Source organism: Nematostella vectensis, chromosome 1 (assembly GCF_932526225.1).
Source record: "Nematostella vectensis chromosome 1, jaNemVect1.1, whole genome shotgun sequence".
Taxonomy (NCBI): Eukaryota; Metazoa; Cnidaria; class Anthozoa; order Actiniaria; family Edwardsiidae; genus Nematostella; species Nematostella vectensis.
The window spans coordinates 15,504,697-15,520,880 of NC_064034.1; the positions used below are offsets into that span (position 1 = coordinate 15,504,697).

The 16,184-nt window shown below is 38.3% G+C and overlaps 1 protein-coding gene across 3 annotated transcripts; it reads left to right on the plus strand.

Moving 5' to 3' along the window:
• The first annotated feature begins 789 nt into the window (after nt 1-789).
• LOC5520998 lies at nt 790-15,671 on the plus strand. 3 transcript variants are annotated; one of them, XM_048727317.1, is made up of 10 exons: nt 790-840; nt 1,229-1,315; nt 3,287-3,405; nt 4,327-4,380; nt 4,681-4,738; nt 5,096-5,183; nt 8,769-8,822; nt 9,123-9,180; nt 9,538-13,264; nt 13,565-15,671. In XM_048727317.1, the coding sequence occupies exon 9, from the start codon at nt 11,032-11,034 to the stop codon at nt 12,073-12,075; it is 1,044 nt and encodes a 347-aa protein (XP_048583274.1). In that variant the 5' UTR covers nt 790-840; nt 1,229-1,315; nt 3,287-3,405; nt 4,327-4,380; nt 4,681-4,738; nt 5,096-5,183; nt 8,769-8,822; nt 9,123-9,180; nt 9,538-11,031; the 3' UTR covers nt 12,076-13,264; nt 13,565-15,671. The 3 variants fall into 3 exon arrangements, with proteins under 3 accessions (XP_048583274.1, XP_048583267.1, XP_048583276.1); XM_048727310.1 differs by lacking the exons at nt 790-840; nt 1,229-1,315; nt 3,287-3,405; ... (1 more) ...; nt 4,681-4,738; nt 5,096-5,183 and having other exon boundaries at nt 6,477-8,822; nt 9,538-9,625; nt 13,211-13,264; XM_048727319.1 differs by lacking the exons at nt 790-840; nt 1,229-1,315; nt 3,287-3,405; ... (1 more) ...; nt 4,681-4,738; nt 5,096-5,183 and having other exon boundaries at nt 6,477-8,822; nt 9,541-13,264.
• The last annotated feature ends 513 nt before the right edge of the window (nt 15,672-16,184 follow it).

The window sequence follows — 16,184 nt, forward strand, 5'->3', positions numbered from 1 at the left end:
GAACTTCTCTATTTAGTGGCCAGTGAGGCTTGCAACAGGCTCCTCGGGCACAGCAACACTCTGCTGGCCGCTAAATATAGACGTTCAAGGCTCTGGAACCAGGGTAGGAGCGACCATCATATAAAGAACCTTTAAATTTTTTAATTAAAGTCTAGTATTTCTGCCCATATGTTCTTAAACAAAGAAAAATAAAATTCAGTCTTCAAGATGACAACACGCTGTGTGTTATAGTTAATAATTTGAAGCTCATTTTACAAATGGACTCATTCTTCAAGTTTTGATTGGTCCGGTATCCTGACCACACGAGATCCAATCAAAAAGCTCTTGACTTGCTAAAACAAAATTCGCGGGTAAGGTTTTCGCCTGAGTCGTAACATTTAGGGTAATAAATTGCCATATTACTGTTTATGTTAGTTTCATCGTCATTTTCTTGCACATATTCTTGTATATAAAACATCTACAGTATTATAGTTTTCCTAAAATTGTGTAACAATGGAATGATGCTTTGTTTAGGCATGTATACAAGCCAAGTACTCTGGCAGATCACTGCTTATCTGCTCAGGGGTTGAACCAGATGAGCCAGCCAACGACATGCTGGCAAGTTTTTTCAGGTAAACACTACAGTCATGGATAAAATGTCAGCAATCAATAAAATTGAGTTAAACCCCAACAATGTTGTTTAGCATTACTACAAATCTTTACTCAGTTTGCTTCTCAGCCTCTTGACCCATGTTGTTTAAAATGTTTTTTATTCAAATTTAATACTGTTGGCTTTGTTTTGTAAGGGATGTCGAAGACAAACCTGTGTGTGTTTCAAAGGCACAGGTGATGAGAGGACAGGTATAGTATTTTTAATAGTTAAACACCTCAGTTTGAAGCATGGTGGTGATGCAACTGTACCTTATTGAATATTATTGGGGGGGGGGGCTGTTAAAAGGTCAAAGGACAAAGCATTTTCTTAACAGTAAAAAAGCTTAAAGTTATTAGTGAGGTTTGTCAATCGGTGCCACGAGGCTTCCTTCCTATTGAAATCTAAGCTATGTTTTCAACATGTTTTGGTGCTGGATTGCGCATGGATTATTCTGAGTTTTAAGTACTCAAAGTTTGGCAATCGAGTCTCCATGCCTTTCCAAACTAGATTTAGTCTTAACATTCACATTTACCCAAGAGCCACTATGTTCTAAAACACACTAACGGTTTAGTCATTCCCTCTTGTAACTTTTTTTAGTTTCCAGAAATCATGGCCATGGGAGGGAACCAATACTGTTGGTGTTGCGTGCTATTGGTTCCAACCTAGTTGTTGCCCGTGCAGAAGGTTGGTACAGTGGAACCTCTATATAACGGACCTCTATTAAGCGGACACCCTCTATTCAGCGGAAACCATCCAAAGTCCCGAATTTTTTGCCACTTAAATTTAGTAAATGATACCTCCATTAAGTGGACACCTCTATTAAGCGGACGCGGACATATTTCACGGTCCTGTCTTAAACAATCTCTGTATTTTTTACCTCTATTCAGCGGACACCGTGGTTACCTTTTCCGAGAATTCTTATAATAATTTCATGGAACCGGCCAAACGACATAACCATTAACGATACACTTTGCTTAGAAACTTTATTTTACAAAAAGTAAGCAAAATACGCTGAGACTTGTACAGCTCGAATTGATGACAAAATGGTCATTAATGCTGCTTGGTTTTTGTGTTATGCTGCAACCTCAAACCCTTCTTTCTGTAATTTATCTTAATAATAATAATAATAAGTTTAATTCAACCTTTCGCAGTATAGACTGGATTACAGGTGAGTCAGAGATACAAGTAGATACAACCGATTGTACAATTAATCAAATGTAATCAGCATATTTAACAGTAACGAACTCGTTGAAACGACTTGAAAGGCCTCTGATACGATGTAGAATTAGACGACGATCCGTTTGAGGGAGAAGATCTTGTACAGCATCAACAAATCGACACCATGTTAGCAACGCTAGGTGCTCCCTGCACCGCACAGGAATTTTTAGATATTGATGCTAACGAGCCAACCTGTCAGCTAGCTTTAGATCCAACCCGTGCAGACTGGAGAGACCAGGCCAGGCAGATTCTATTTGATCAGGACGATATAACTCAAGAGGAAGATGAAACAAATAGTGATGACAATGAACCCGACGTACAGATAGTAGGGACAAAGGAGACGACCCTGACATTAGCAGAAGCTACATTGCATGGTGAACGTCTTCGTCAATTCGCCCAAGACAAAGGGCACGAGGAACTGTCTCTTCTTTTTGCTCGCGCAAATGACATTCTGTATTCTTTACAATTAGCAGGACAAAAGAAGCAAACTACGGTAGACGGTAGACTACGTGTACACTTCACCATTGTTTTGTTTCAGGTGTTATACAGTACACCAAATGCTTTAGACAATCGCGTCTCAAGCAATATGAAAATTGCGAAAAAAAATGTACGGAGACTGCTAGTTATGCACTCTAAGGTAGTTAAAGTCAATAAAAAATGTGTTCACTCTCGAATTTGATCGAAAAAAAGTCGACCTCCATTAAGCGGACACCTCTATATAACGGACACTTTTCACGGTCCCGACTGTGTCCGTTATATAGAGGTTCCACTGTACTTAAAAGATTATCATTCAGAGTTGCATTATCGCTGTGCACTATTGGCAGCAAATTTGCTCCCACCCAAGCTTTAAATGATGGCCCCCTTAGTAAGGGGAGATGTAGGCATGAATGTTGTTTACTCTGTTTACTGTCGCAAGTTGTTTTGACGTCAATTTGATGTTACTCAAAAATTTAAAGACAAATGCACTGTAAAATGTACTGTATAACTGCATGGCTTTTGAAAACAAGGTGCACTTTACATCAATAATTCAAAGATGGTTAAATTATGTTCTGTACTTGCAATTTACTAAACTCCCACCAGTTATATTGGTTATAAAGGCACAGCAGAGCAAGGCTCCAAATCAAGTGCCCCACGTGTGTATTGTTAGTTTATATAAGCACTATCACTTAAAGGGTGGTCACTGCCAGTGCTTCTTTTACATCCCTTCGATTCAGGTTAGTGTAGTGCAGTTTGAAGATCCTGTGGTTAATAGTCCTTATTCGAGAGGACTTTGGAAGCACATGAAGTTACTTGTAACACCCAAATTTGATCGCCACAGCAGTGAGAAGCCAATGCACTGACACACTAGGCCAGCTTTGCTGCAGTATGTCGGTTGCACATATAATTTTCTTCTATTTTATTGATGGCCCATTAACATCACAATTTATTCTTTAATAGATGTCAACTTCAGCACTTTTGATAGAAGGGTCATCCTCAAAGCCCTATGCATAAATGAAAAAAAGGAAAAAAAGAAAAAGAGAAGGAATGAAGACAACAAGAAAACTGTTGATCACAAGGTGAGTAGGAGATGGAATTTCATTTTCAATGTGTTTGTAAGCCTATGCTGAAGCTCAACCACACACACTATGCTGATGATATAATCTTTTGCAGATGTTGTGCCATTAGCCAATAAATAACCACGAAAAATTAAGGTCGTAAAAAAATTCAGGCGAAAAACTTAACACAGTTTTATTTCCCACGCTTTTTAGGCTAATTTCGGATGTTTTTTTCTGGGAATCTAAGACAACATAAGGATTAAAATAACTTAACTGCTGTACTTGGCTACAGATATTTTCCACAACTATGTGTGTACAACGATATTTAACATTTATAAAGCAAATGTGTAGAATGACTTAATTAAACAATAAAAATGCTGATAAAGTGGATACTTTTGAAAGTAGTATGTGAGAGATATGTTACGGGATTGTAACAAATTGGCTTGCGAATAGTAGACTAACTTTTTACTGCCTTAATCATAATGAATGTCCAAATCACTGAATGGATATCAAGTAGTATGACATCCTGCTCCTCCATTGACATTTCAGAACTTTGTATGGTAGTATGTAGGTTTTGCAACCAAAGTAAGTTTTATTTACCTGTTAAATAAATATTATACTTATTATTTGTTATGTCTTTTTTTTTTGTATGTTTAGAGCATTTTTATACTCAAATACGAAATCGAAAATGTTTGGATGGTAATTTTCGGATAACTATAATATTTGGACTGAAATCTGTTTGCTGTTATATCAAGGGTTTGTTAATTGTTCCATTTCCATTTTTGTTACACTTTACTGTAATTTTGGTCCAGCTAAAGAACGGAAATAACTTGTTTCTTCGGACTCTTTTTTATAGAGGTTCAAGGTTCCAACTGAATCATCATTACTAACTTAGCTTATTTTATTAATAATTGCTTTTGGGCTTATTTTTTGCCTCTCTAGACTGGCTATGATCCTGACATGGATTCTACATCAGATACGGGCGAAGAGCATGAGGTAAAGTGAATATATGACCAAAAAAAATTGAATGAAAAATATTTTAAAGAATAAGGACGTAATAACTTTTGTCTCATGATCTACATTTAACAAATAATTTTTTTGTCTCTATATATGCTTGTGCTTTGTTTCTAGATGTTGGGTATTATTATTGTTTTGCCTATTTGATCGATTATGAGGCTTTAAATAATTGTCTACCAACCTCAGTTATTTTTTAACAAATGATGAATAGGATAGATCTGGATAGATATAGGATAGATATACTTTTCTAAGTACTAACAGTTTGTTTGTATTGAATAGGTTCACTTCAAAAGTGAATTGTTGCAGACTTTCATAGGGGGCAATGACACCAAAATAGGTAATTCGATAGACAGACCACATATGAAACAACATGGAAGCAGTTTATCCAGTGCACTCATTTTTCAACAATTTGTTTAAGCCTTAAGGATAATTCTTGCAGTTTACAAGTGCCTGCACTATTCATAGTGGAAAACAGTTATCCGTACTAAAATATTGGTCTGAGCCCAGGCTATCTTTATAAGTTGAAAACAATTACATCAATTGTATCTGTACATGATATTCAGTTTACTATACAGTACAGCAGATTTGCAAACACACAAACTTGGTCGATTACCAGTTTTTGGACAATATTAATTGTATGGGGAAAACAATGTGATTGGATAAACATAAGCTAAAGAAACATTTTCTCTTTTAGAAGAAAACAACAAGCAACTCATAAAAAGAAAAGCTAGGTGCAAAGCAAGCAGAAAAGCAAAGAAGTTCAACAAGGGGAAAGCTATTTAGTAGGTGACACCAAAATTGGCACACTGTTAATATATGATTATGAACAGTAGATGAGTAATTATAAATGGGTAGTTAGTTAGATACTCAAGACCTTATCATCAATTTAGTTGCACTTGTACCAATGCCATCGGGTTTTCTTCACAATAGAAAATATAGGACAAAAATGAAAATACATGAACTTCAAATTATTTTAAAGCTATTGTTTTCATCCTTTTAATGGCCTAAAAATTTCATAAATCAATATTTCTAGCTTTTATAACTATGGTATTTGATTTTTTCATTGCTGTAATGTAGATATAAAACTTGCCTGTAAATATTTGAACCAGGGATTTTTTATGGACATTAACTGGGTACGTTTGTTGAAATGCTTTCTCTCGATTGAAATGTGCAAAACGCTATCAAAAATTATTGTTTATACCCTGAAAACTAAAGCTGTGAACTAAAGATATTATGTTGTGTGGGATTCTATATGTATATACAAGTTACTTTTAAAAATGATGAAACGGGGGGTTATACCCGACAATATACCTCACATACCCAGGCTTCATTTTCATAATGCAAACACAAACCATCTTTCTCCTGTACCAAATAAAAAGCAAGTATTTTCTTCACTGAATATGAAGTGAATGAATAGAATAAATGAATATAAAGGAATGAAATGGTGAAAAAAGGTAAAGGATTTTATTGTAGTGTGAACAATATGATTAATAGTGTCAACACCGGAGAAAATTATGTTTTCATCTCCATTATTCCAGAAAAAGAAAGACATACAGTATTAGAGCTGTTATGATATTCAAAAATCGGAAAAATACTAAAATACTGTATTGTGAACAATAAGATTGGACAGTGGAAAAGTATTGCACAGGATAGATATTTTTTGCCATAGTCCTGCTGGCTGTCTTAGACGCTTGACTCCTTATACAGGATTAGCCTATATCTGGACAGGGCTAGGCCACTCTCTACCTGGATTTTGGGTCATTTTTTGCAAATCAGAAAAAACCTTATCCCAATCGCATAATTTATTCATCTTTCTAGATCTTTTTACAGATTAAAAAAATTCCGAGTATTTCCAGAGATACAACGCTTTTTTGTGAGGGTGTTATTAAAATATCCCGCCATGTAATTAGAAGTTACTAGTTACCATGGAAACTGGAAGTGTTTTTTTTTTAAACAATGGTCGAAAACTTGAAGGAAAAAGGCTACAAACTCACTGAAAACGATGGACATTATAAATTGGGGTCTGGGCTCTACTTTAGGGGATGAATGAATTGCTCAATGCATTGAGTACCCTAGAAGGAACAATTTTGTTAAACTATACAATTTGTCAATTCCATACGCTCAACTCCAATATTTACCATCATTTTTGCTCCATTATCTCGATTCGAATACGTTCTACGGCCTAGAAATGCCGAGAAAAGGAAAGAGGAAGAGTTTTAGAGGCCGACCAGCGTGGGAAAAGGCAAAAGATTCGCCTGAAATGATCTCAAATGCTAGCGAAGATTGTGCTGAAGCCGGACAAGATGGCGGACTATCCGAACACGAGGACGCTGTTTTGCCTTCATCTTCAAAACAAGATACAGGGTCTTCTTCTTCTAGGCCTGTCGGAAGTTCCGAAGAGGAAACTCCAGAAGAAGAGGAGGTGTTTACTGCTTCCGAAAGGAAGCTTGCGAGTTCGGCAACGACAAGTAACCGTTCGAAGCCGTATACTGAAGATCCCGATCCTGGCTACCGGTTTATCCTTGGAATGCTAAGCCATGCCATGGATATCAACAGAAGGCTTGTGTATGCTGCTGCTGAGACCGGCATTGGGAGAGAAGGTATGGCCACGATATGTGAGATATTGAACATGCCCCAGCCTATGTCCTCACAAGCTTGGAAGGACCACCAGAACACACTCTATAGCGCTCACAAGAAAGCTGTGAGTGAGCACTTAGAATCTTCAAGGGCAAGACTTCGCCAGAAATTATCAGGGGACTTATCTGCTACTGATGATGATCAGGTTTTCGATATTGTTGTCACTTACGATGGAACGTGGTCTAAGCGTGGCCATACAGCAAATTTTGGATTTGGATTTGTGATGTCTGTAGACACTGGTGAGGTTTTAGACTACGGATTCAAGTCTAAAATTTGTTGGGAATGCAACAACCAGGCATATGATCGAGCATCGGAGGAGTACCACAACTGGTATAAGGGGCACAAGGAAACATGCTCAGAGACATTTGAAGGCAGCAGTGGGAATATGGAAGTAGAGATTGCCAAGGATTTGTGGGCAAGATCAACAGACTTTGGTCTTCGCTATAAATATATGGTATGCGACGGTGATTCAAGGGCATATAATGCCGTGTGGGACACTTACGGGAGCTGTGATAAGTGCAAGCTCTATGAGAATATTGCAAGGCAGAGCAAACAATATAAAAACTGGCTTCTAACTGAGGACCACACAGAATGAAAGGTAGAGCATGAGGACGAAACAGCAGAATGTCGGCGAGTCATCAAGCTTGATTGCATTGGGCACGTGCAAAAGCGAATGGGCACGGCCTTGAGGGAATTGAAAAAGAAAACTAAAGGAAAGTTGTCTGATGGAAAATCAGTTGGCGGGAAGGGCCATCGTCTATCAGATAAAACAATATCGAAGCTACAAGAGTACTATGGAAAAGCAATTAGAAGGAACATAAACAAGAAAGCCAAATCGCAAAAGAACATTGACAACAGCATCGATCAAATGAGTCAAGCGATTCTAGCGGTGCTACATCACACTGTGTTATCAGATGACAGCAAAAAGAGGCACCAGTACTGTTCCAAGGGAAATAACTCATGGTGTGGGTTTGTAAGAAATGGAAAGGAAGTTGAGCCACAGACACATCACCTGAATGTTGTCTTTCTTGACTTCCTCAAGCCTATCTTCACTCGGCTTACTGACCGCTCCCTCCTTCTACGATGCCTCCCAGGATTTTCACAAAATCAAAATGAGTGTCTGAACAGTGTGGTTTGGACAAAAGCGCCAAAACACAAATTCAAAGGCCCAAAGGCCATTGAAATGGCTGCTATGTCTGCCATTATCCAGTTTGACAGTGGGGCGAAGGGACGAGAGAGGGTAATGGTGCCAAGAGAGATGCAGATGAACTGCAAAAGAGGAAGAAGATAGCTCAGAGCAATGCAAAGCTAGTCAGACAGCAGGAAGCTGAAGAAAGGGAGGGAGGGCTTGCATATAGTAGCGGGCTTTCAATGAAGACCCATTTCAGGCAGTTGTTCTCCCAAGGAAATAAAGAAAAACTGCAAATATAATATAAATGTATATCTATTCAATTCTTGAGAGTTTGTAAATCGAAAATGTTTGGATGGTAATTTTCGGATAACTATAATATTTGGACTGAAATCTGTTTGCTGTTATATCAAGGGTTTGTTAATTGTTCCATTTCCATTTTTGTTACACTTTACTGTAATTTTGGTCCTGCTAAAGAACGGAAATAACTTGTTTCTTCGGACTCTTTTTTATAGAGGTTCAAGGTTCCAACTGAATCATCATTACTAACTTAGCTTATTTTATTAATAATTGCTTTTGGGCTTATTTTTTGCCTCTCTAGACTGGCTATGATCCTGACATGGATTCTACATCAGATACGGGCGAAGAGCATGAGGTAAAGTGAATATATGACCAAAAAAAATTGAATGAAAAATATTTTAAAGAATAAGGACGTAATAACTTTTGTCTCATGATCTACATTTAACAAATAATTTTTTTGTCTCTATATATGCTTGTGCTTTGTTTCTAGATGTTGGGTATTATTATTGTTTTGCCTATTTGATCGATTATGAGGCTTTAAATAATTGTCTACCAACCTCAGTTATTTTTTAACAAATGATGAATAGGATAGATCTGGATAGATATAGGATAGATATACTTTTCTAAGTACTAACAGTTTGTTTGTATTGAATAGGTTCACTTCAAAAGTGAATTGTTGCAGACTTTCATAGGGGGCAATGACACCAAAATAGGTAATTCGATAGACAGACCACATATGAAACAACATGGAAGCAGTTTATCCAGTGCACTCATTTTTCAACAATTTGTTTAAGCCTTAAGGATAATTCTTGCAGTTTACAAGTGCCTGCACTATTCATAGTGGAAAACAGTTATCCGTACTAAAATATTGGTCTGAGCCCAGGCTATCTTTATAAGTTGAAAACAATTACATCAATTGTATCTGTACATGATATTCAGTTTACTATACAGTACAGCAGATTTGCAAACACACAAACTTGGTCGATTACCAGTTTTTGGACAATATTAATTGTATGGGGAAAACAATGTGATTGGATAAACATAAGCTAAAGAAACATTTTCTCTTTTAGAAGAAAACAACAAGCAACTCATAAAAAGAAAAGCTAGGTGCAAAGCAAGCAGAAAAGCAAAGAAGTTCAACAAGGGGAAAGCTATTTAGTAGGTGACACCAAAATTGGCACACTGTTAATATATGATTATGAACAGTAGATGAGTAATTATAAATGGGTAGTTAGTTAGATACTCAAGACCTTATCATCAATTTAGTTGCACTTGTACCAATGCCATCGGGTTTTCTTCACAATAGAAAATATAGGACAAAAATGAAAATACATGAACTTCAAATTATTTTAAAGCTATTGTTTTCATCCTTTTAATGGCCTAAAAATTTCATAAATCAATATTTCTAGCTTTTATAACTATGGTATTTGATTTTTTCATTGCTGTAATGTAGATATAAAACTTGCCTGTAAATATTTGAACCAGGGATTTTTTATGGACATTAACTGGGTACGTTTGTTGAAATGCTTTCTCTCGATTGAAATGTGCAAAACGCTATCAAAAATTATTGTTTATACCCTGAAAACTAAAGCTGTGAACTAAAGATATTATGTTGTGTGGGATTCTATATGTATATACAAGTTACTTTTAAAAATGATGAAACGGGGGGTTATACCCGACAATATACCTCACATACCCAGGCTTCATTTTCATAATGCAAACACAAACCATCTTTCTCCTGTACCAAATAAAAAGCAAGTATTTTCTTCACTGAATATGAAGTGAATGAATAGAATAAATGAATATAAAGGAATGAAATGGTGAAAAAAGGTAAAGGATTTTATTGTAGTGTGAACAATATGATTAATAGTGTCAACACCGGAGAAAATTATGTTTTCATCTCCATTATTCCAGAAAAAGAAAGACATACAGTATTAGAGCTGTTATGATATTCAAAAATCGGAAAAATACTAAAATACTGTATTGTGAACAATAAGATTGGACAGTGGAAAAGTATTGCACAGGATAGATATTTTTTGCCATAGTCCTGCTGGCTGTCTTAGACGCTTGACTCCTTATACAGGATTAGCCTATATCTGGACAGGGCTAGGCCACTCTCTACCTGGATTTTGGGTCATTTTTTGCAAATCAGAAAAAACCTTATCCCAATCGCATAATTTATTCATCTTTCTAGATCTTTTTACAGATTAAAAAAATTCCGAGTATTTCCAGAGATACAACGCTTTTTTGTGAGGGTGTTATTAAAATATCCCGCCATGTAATTAGAAGTTACTAGTTACCATGGAAACTGGAAGTGTTTTTTTTTTAAACAATGGTCGAAAACTTGAAGGAAAAAGGCTACAAACTCACTGAAAACGATGGACATTATAAATTGGGGTCTGGGCTCTAGTTTAGGGGATGAATGAATTGCTCAATGCATTGAGTACCCTAGAAGGAACAATTTTGTCAAACTATACAATTTGTCAATTCCATACGCTCAACTCCAATATTTACCATCATTTTTGCTCCATTATCTCGATTCGAATACGTTCTACGGCCTAGAAATGCCGAGAAAAGGAAAGAGGAAGAGTTTTAGAGGCCGACCAGCGTGGGAAAAGGCAAAAGATTCGCCTGAAATGATCTCAAATGCTAGCGAAGATTGTGCTGAAGCCGGACAAGATGGCGGACTATCCGAACACGAGGACGCTGTTTTGCCTTCATCTTCAAAACAAGATACAGGGTCTTCTTCTTCTAGGCCTGTCGGAAGTTCCGAAGAGGAAACTCCAGAAGAAGAGGAGGTGTTTACTGCTTCCGAAAGGAAGCTTGCGAGTTCGGCAACGACAAGTAACCGTTCGAAGCCGTATACTGAAGATCCCGATCCTGGCTACCGGTTTATCCTTGGAATGCTAAGCCATGCCATGGATATCAACAGAAGGCTTGTGTATGCTGCTGCTGAGACCGGCATTGGGAGAGAAGGTATGGCCACGATATGTGAGATATTGAACATGCCCCAGCCTATGTCCTCACAAGCTTGGAAGGACCACCAGAACACACTCTATAGCGCTCACAAGAAAGCTGTGAGTGAGCACTTAGAATCTTCAAGGGCAAGACTTCGCCAGAAATTATCAGGGGACTTATCTGCTACTGATGATGATCAGGTTTTCGATATTGTTGTCACTTACGATGGAACGTGGTCTAAGCGTGGCCATACAGCAAATTTTGGATTTGGATTTGTGATGTCTGTAGACACTGGTGAGGTTTTAGACTACGGATTCAAGTCTAAAATTTGTTGGGAATGCAACAACCAGGCATATGATCGAGCATCGGAGGAGTACCACAACTGGTATAAGGGGCACAAGGAAACATGCTCAGAGACATTTGAAGGCAGCAGTGGGAATATGGAAGTAGAGATTGCCAAGGATTTGTGGGCAAGATCAACAGACTTTGGTCTTCGCTATAAATATATGGTATGCGACGGTGATTCAAGGGCATATAATGCCGTGTGGGACACTTACGGGAGCTGTGATAAGTGCAAGCTCTATGAGAATATTGCAAGGCAGAGCAAACAATATAAAAACTGGCTTCTAACTGAGGACCACACAGAATGAAAGGTAGAGCATGAGGACGAAACAGCAGAATGTCGGCGAGTCATCAAGCTTGATTGCATTGGGCACGTGCAAAAGCGAATGGGCACGGCCTTGAGGGAATTGAAAAAGAAAACTAAAGGAAAGTTGTCTGATGGAAAATCAGTTGGCGGGAAGGGCCATCGTCTATCAGATAAAACAATATCAAAGCTACAAGAGTACTATGGAAAAGCAATTAGAAGGAACATAAACAAGAAAGCCAAATCGCAAAAGAACATTGACAACAGCATCGATCAAATGAGTCAAGCGATTCTAGCGGTGCTACATCACACTGTGTTATCAGATGACAGCAAAAAGAGGCACCAGTACTGTTCCAAGGGAAATAACTCATGGTGTGGGTTTGTAAGAAATGGAAAGGAAGTTGAGCCACAGACACATCACCTGAATGTTGTCTTTCTTGACTTCCTCAAGCCTATCTTCACTCGGCTTACTGACCGCTCCCTCCTTCTACGATGCCTCCCAGGATTTTCACAAAATCAAAATGAGTGTCTGAACAGTGTGGTTTGGACAAAAGCGCCAAAACACAAATTCAAAGGCCCAAAGGCCATTGAAATGGCTGCTATGTCTGCCATTATCCAGTTTGACAGTGGGGCGAAGGGACGAGAGAGGGTAATGGTGCCAAGAGAGATGCAGATGAACTGCAAAAGAGGAAGAAGATAGCTCAGAGCAATGCAAAGCTAGTCAGACAGCAGGAAGCTGAAGAAAGGGAGGGAGGGCTTGCATATAGTAGCGGGCTTTCAATGAAGACCCATTTCAGCCAGTTGTTCTCCCAAGGAAATAAAGAAAAACTGCAAATATAATATAAATGTATATCTATTCAATTCTTGAGAGTTTGTAAATCGAAAATGTTTGGATGGTAATTTTCGGATAACTATAACATTTGGACTGAAATCTGTTTGCTGTTATATCAAGGGTTTGTTAATTGTTCCATTTCCATTTTTGTTACACTTTACTGTAATTTTGGTCCTGCTAAAGAACGGAAATAACTTGTTTCTTCGGACTCTTTTTTATAGAGGTTCAAGGTTCCAACTGAATCATCATTACTAACTTAGCTTATTTTATTAATAATTGTTTTTGGGCTTATTTTTGGCCTCTCTAGACTGGCTATGATCCTGACATGGATTCTACATCAGATACGGGCGAAGAGCATGAGGTAAAGTGAATATATGACCAAAAAAAATTGAATTAAAAATATTTTAAAGAATAAGGACGTAATTACTTTTGTCTCATGATCTACATTTAACAAATAATTTTTTTGTCTCTATATATGCTTGTGCTTTGTTTCTAGATGTTGGGTATTATTATTGTTTTGCCTATTTGATCAATTATGAGGCTTTAAATAATTGTCTACCAACCTCAGTTATTTTTTAACAAATGATGAATAGGATAGATCTGGATAGATATAGGATAGATATACTTTTCTAAGTACTAACAGTTTGTTTGTATTGAATAGGTTCACTTCAAAAGTGAATTGTTGCAGACTTTCAACAGGCTTGAAACTAGGGGCTTTCAAAATGCATTTCAACTCAAGCAAATTGTAAAGTTCCCCACGCGTGGTAATCGTACTCTAGACCCCATTATTATGAACATAAAGCCATTCTACCAAGATCCCATCAAGCGTCCCGCTTTTGGTTTCTCAGATCATTGCACTATCGAACTTCAGCCCTTGGATCGCTGTGAACAGCCGAACGCGTCCAAACGGACTGTGCTCTCGAGAGACCTCAAGAATCAAACAAGATCGCCATGAGCTCGTATTTGAAAGAAGAGAAGACCCAAATGCTCGAAAATATTATCTCTACGGGTCTTGAACAGATAATACCCATAAAACCTAAGAAAATCGTTTCCAACGTGGATTAACGATTCCTTAAAATCACTCATACGGTGCCGTCAGCAGGCTCTGGCCAGCGGTAATATGACCGACTTCAAGGTCCTTCGCAACCGTGTCAACCGTGCTAGGAAGAACTGTCGAGCAGTCTTCTACGAAGGAAAGATAAAACATCTAAAGTCTTGCAAGCCAGCGTCTGGTGGAGAGAAGTTAAACATCTAAGTGGCCTCACACCAACTGCGCGTCCCGATCCCCTGGCTGATCTCCAGCATATCGTCGGTGGTGAGGGTGATGAGGCCCAAAAGACTCCACTCTCCTGGCAAACATGATAAACTCAAGCTTTCTCTCGCCTATGAATGGGTTCACACCACTTAGTGGTCGAGGTGAGTGCGACGACACAGCGCCCCTTGAGCCAAGTCCAAGACCTGTTGGTGAAGACTCAACGCTGAAAAAATTGCTAGCCCTCCACCCAAACAAAGCGTCGGGCCCCGACCAGATACCATCTTGGCTCCTTAAGGATAATGCAGACTTGCTTGCTGCACCAATAGCGTATATTCTGAATTCAAGCTTCCGGGAGAGTCGCCTACCCAAGCAGTCACCAGTAATGGATGTTAACAAACACTTAAGACCTATATCATTAACGCCAATCTTGTCTAAAGTGGCTGAAGATTACGTGGTTGAGAGTTATATCAAGCCAACGGTCTTGGCTGAAGACGACCAGAATCAATTTGGGACAAGCGTCTAAGTCCAAAATTTCCAGATGACGCCAGTTAATTTTTACCATAGTCCTGCTGGCTGTCTCAGACGCTGGGTTTCTTATATAGGATTAGCCTATATCTGGAAGGGGGTTTGGTTTTAGTTCAAATTCCCAGTTGACGCTGCATTGCACTATTTAGTCATTCATTATTTGCTTACCTAGCATTCTCACGTGAGACTCAGTTGCCATTGACACATGTGGTCCACACTTGTTAAGTTTTCCCACTGACTTTGCTTGCTATGACTTTGAACAAGAAATCTTGGGCGCCATTATCACAAAGACAAAAAAAGTGAAAACATGTGTTCAAGATATGTAATAAGCTTATCTGGGAACTCTACTAAAAGATTGAGGCAAAGGCTATCGAGCTCCAGGGAGACTGCTTGATAGTCCAGCTGCGAAACAACGTTTGTTTGTTTGACTGCAAAGGAATTGAATTGTGATTTCAGTTTGTTTTCCTGGGACGAAAAATCATCCGAATGCACGAATGAATGAAACTTGAATTGCTTACCTATCATTTTCACTTTGGACTCAACTGCTTAGTTGCAATCAGATGCAAACTCTTGTGAAAAGTTGTATTAATTTGAGCCTGCTGACATGACGGAAAAACCTGGAAAACGCGCAATTCCAGATTCCTTATTCGATGTGAAATGGGCTTATTTGAAGCGTCACGTCATGTTTTTCCGTCATGTCGAGCCTGCTGCATATACCGCTGTGCAGCCAATGGCCACGGCCTGTGGTCAGTTTGGGCACGTAACATAGGGGTGTAGCTGTCCACTAAGCAACTAAGAAGCACCTATCATTAAGTGTTGCTTTAAGGACTTATCAATTTAGGCGGTGTCATTCCAGTTGAACAAGTGTGTTTTCTTGACACGTTAGTACAGCCCCCTGTGACTTAGTGTTATCAGTGTTCAAGGTTATAGATGATATTTGAGAAAACGTGTTAATGCTTTATGGAAATATATTCACTGAAACTCTAAATGCAAATATTGGCACTGTTCAGTCCGGCTTTTTCAAAATTTGTCTTTTTCAGATCTCTGAGCCGAAGAGAGGACCTCGTCGACTCACTCGATTGCCTCGGACGGCAGACCTCAATCACGAGACAATACGCCATAATCAGGATCTGATTTTTAAAGATTATTTTATTATGTATACTTATTTGATAATAAAACAGTGTTAGTGCGACAGCCTTTTTCTTTGGGTCTTCTTCTATTTCATGGGGTGCGTGTAGCTTGTTGATTGATTTACGGTGTTTTAGATTAGTTCTTCTTCTCGCGATGTTATGGAAATAAAAATGGAGCTGGCACGTAATTGTTTCGGATCCCCACATTATGTTCACAGTCTTAGTAAAATACTACGAAAAGCAAAATGTCTCCTTTTTTTAATAAATTGTGAAGTACTTTTGTGTAGAAGTATTGATAAACGAACCCGCGCACAACAGTCGCTTTCAATTTTAGCCACACATGTAACGAAAATTTTCTCGCATATGGCATT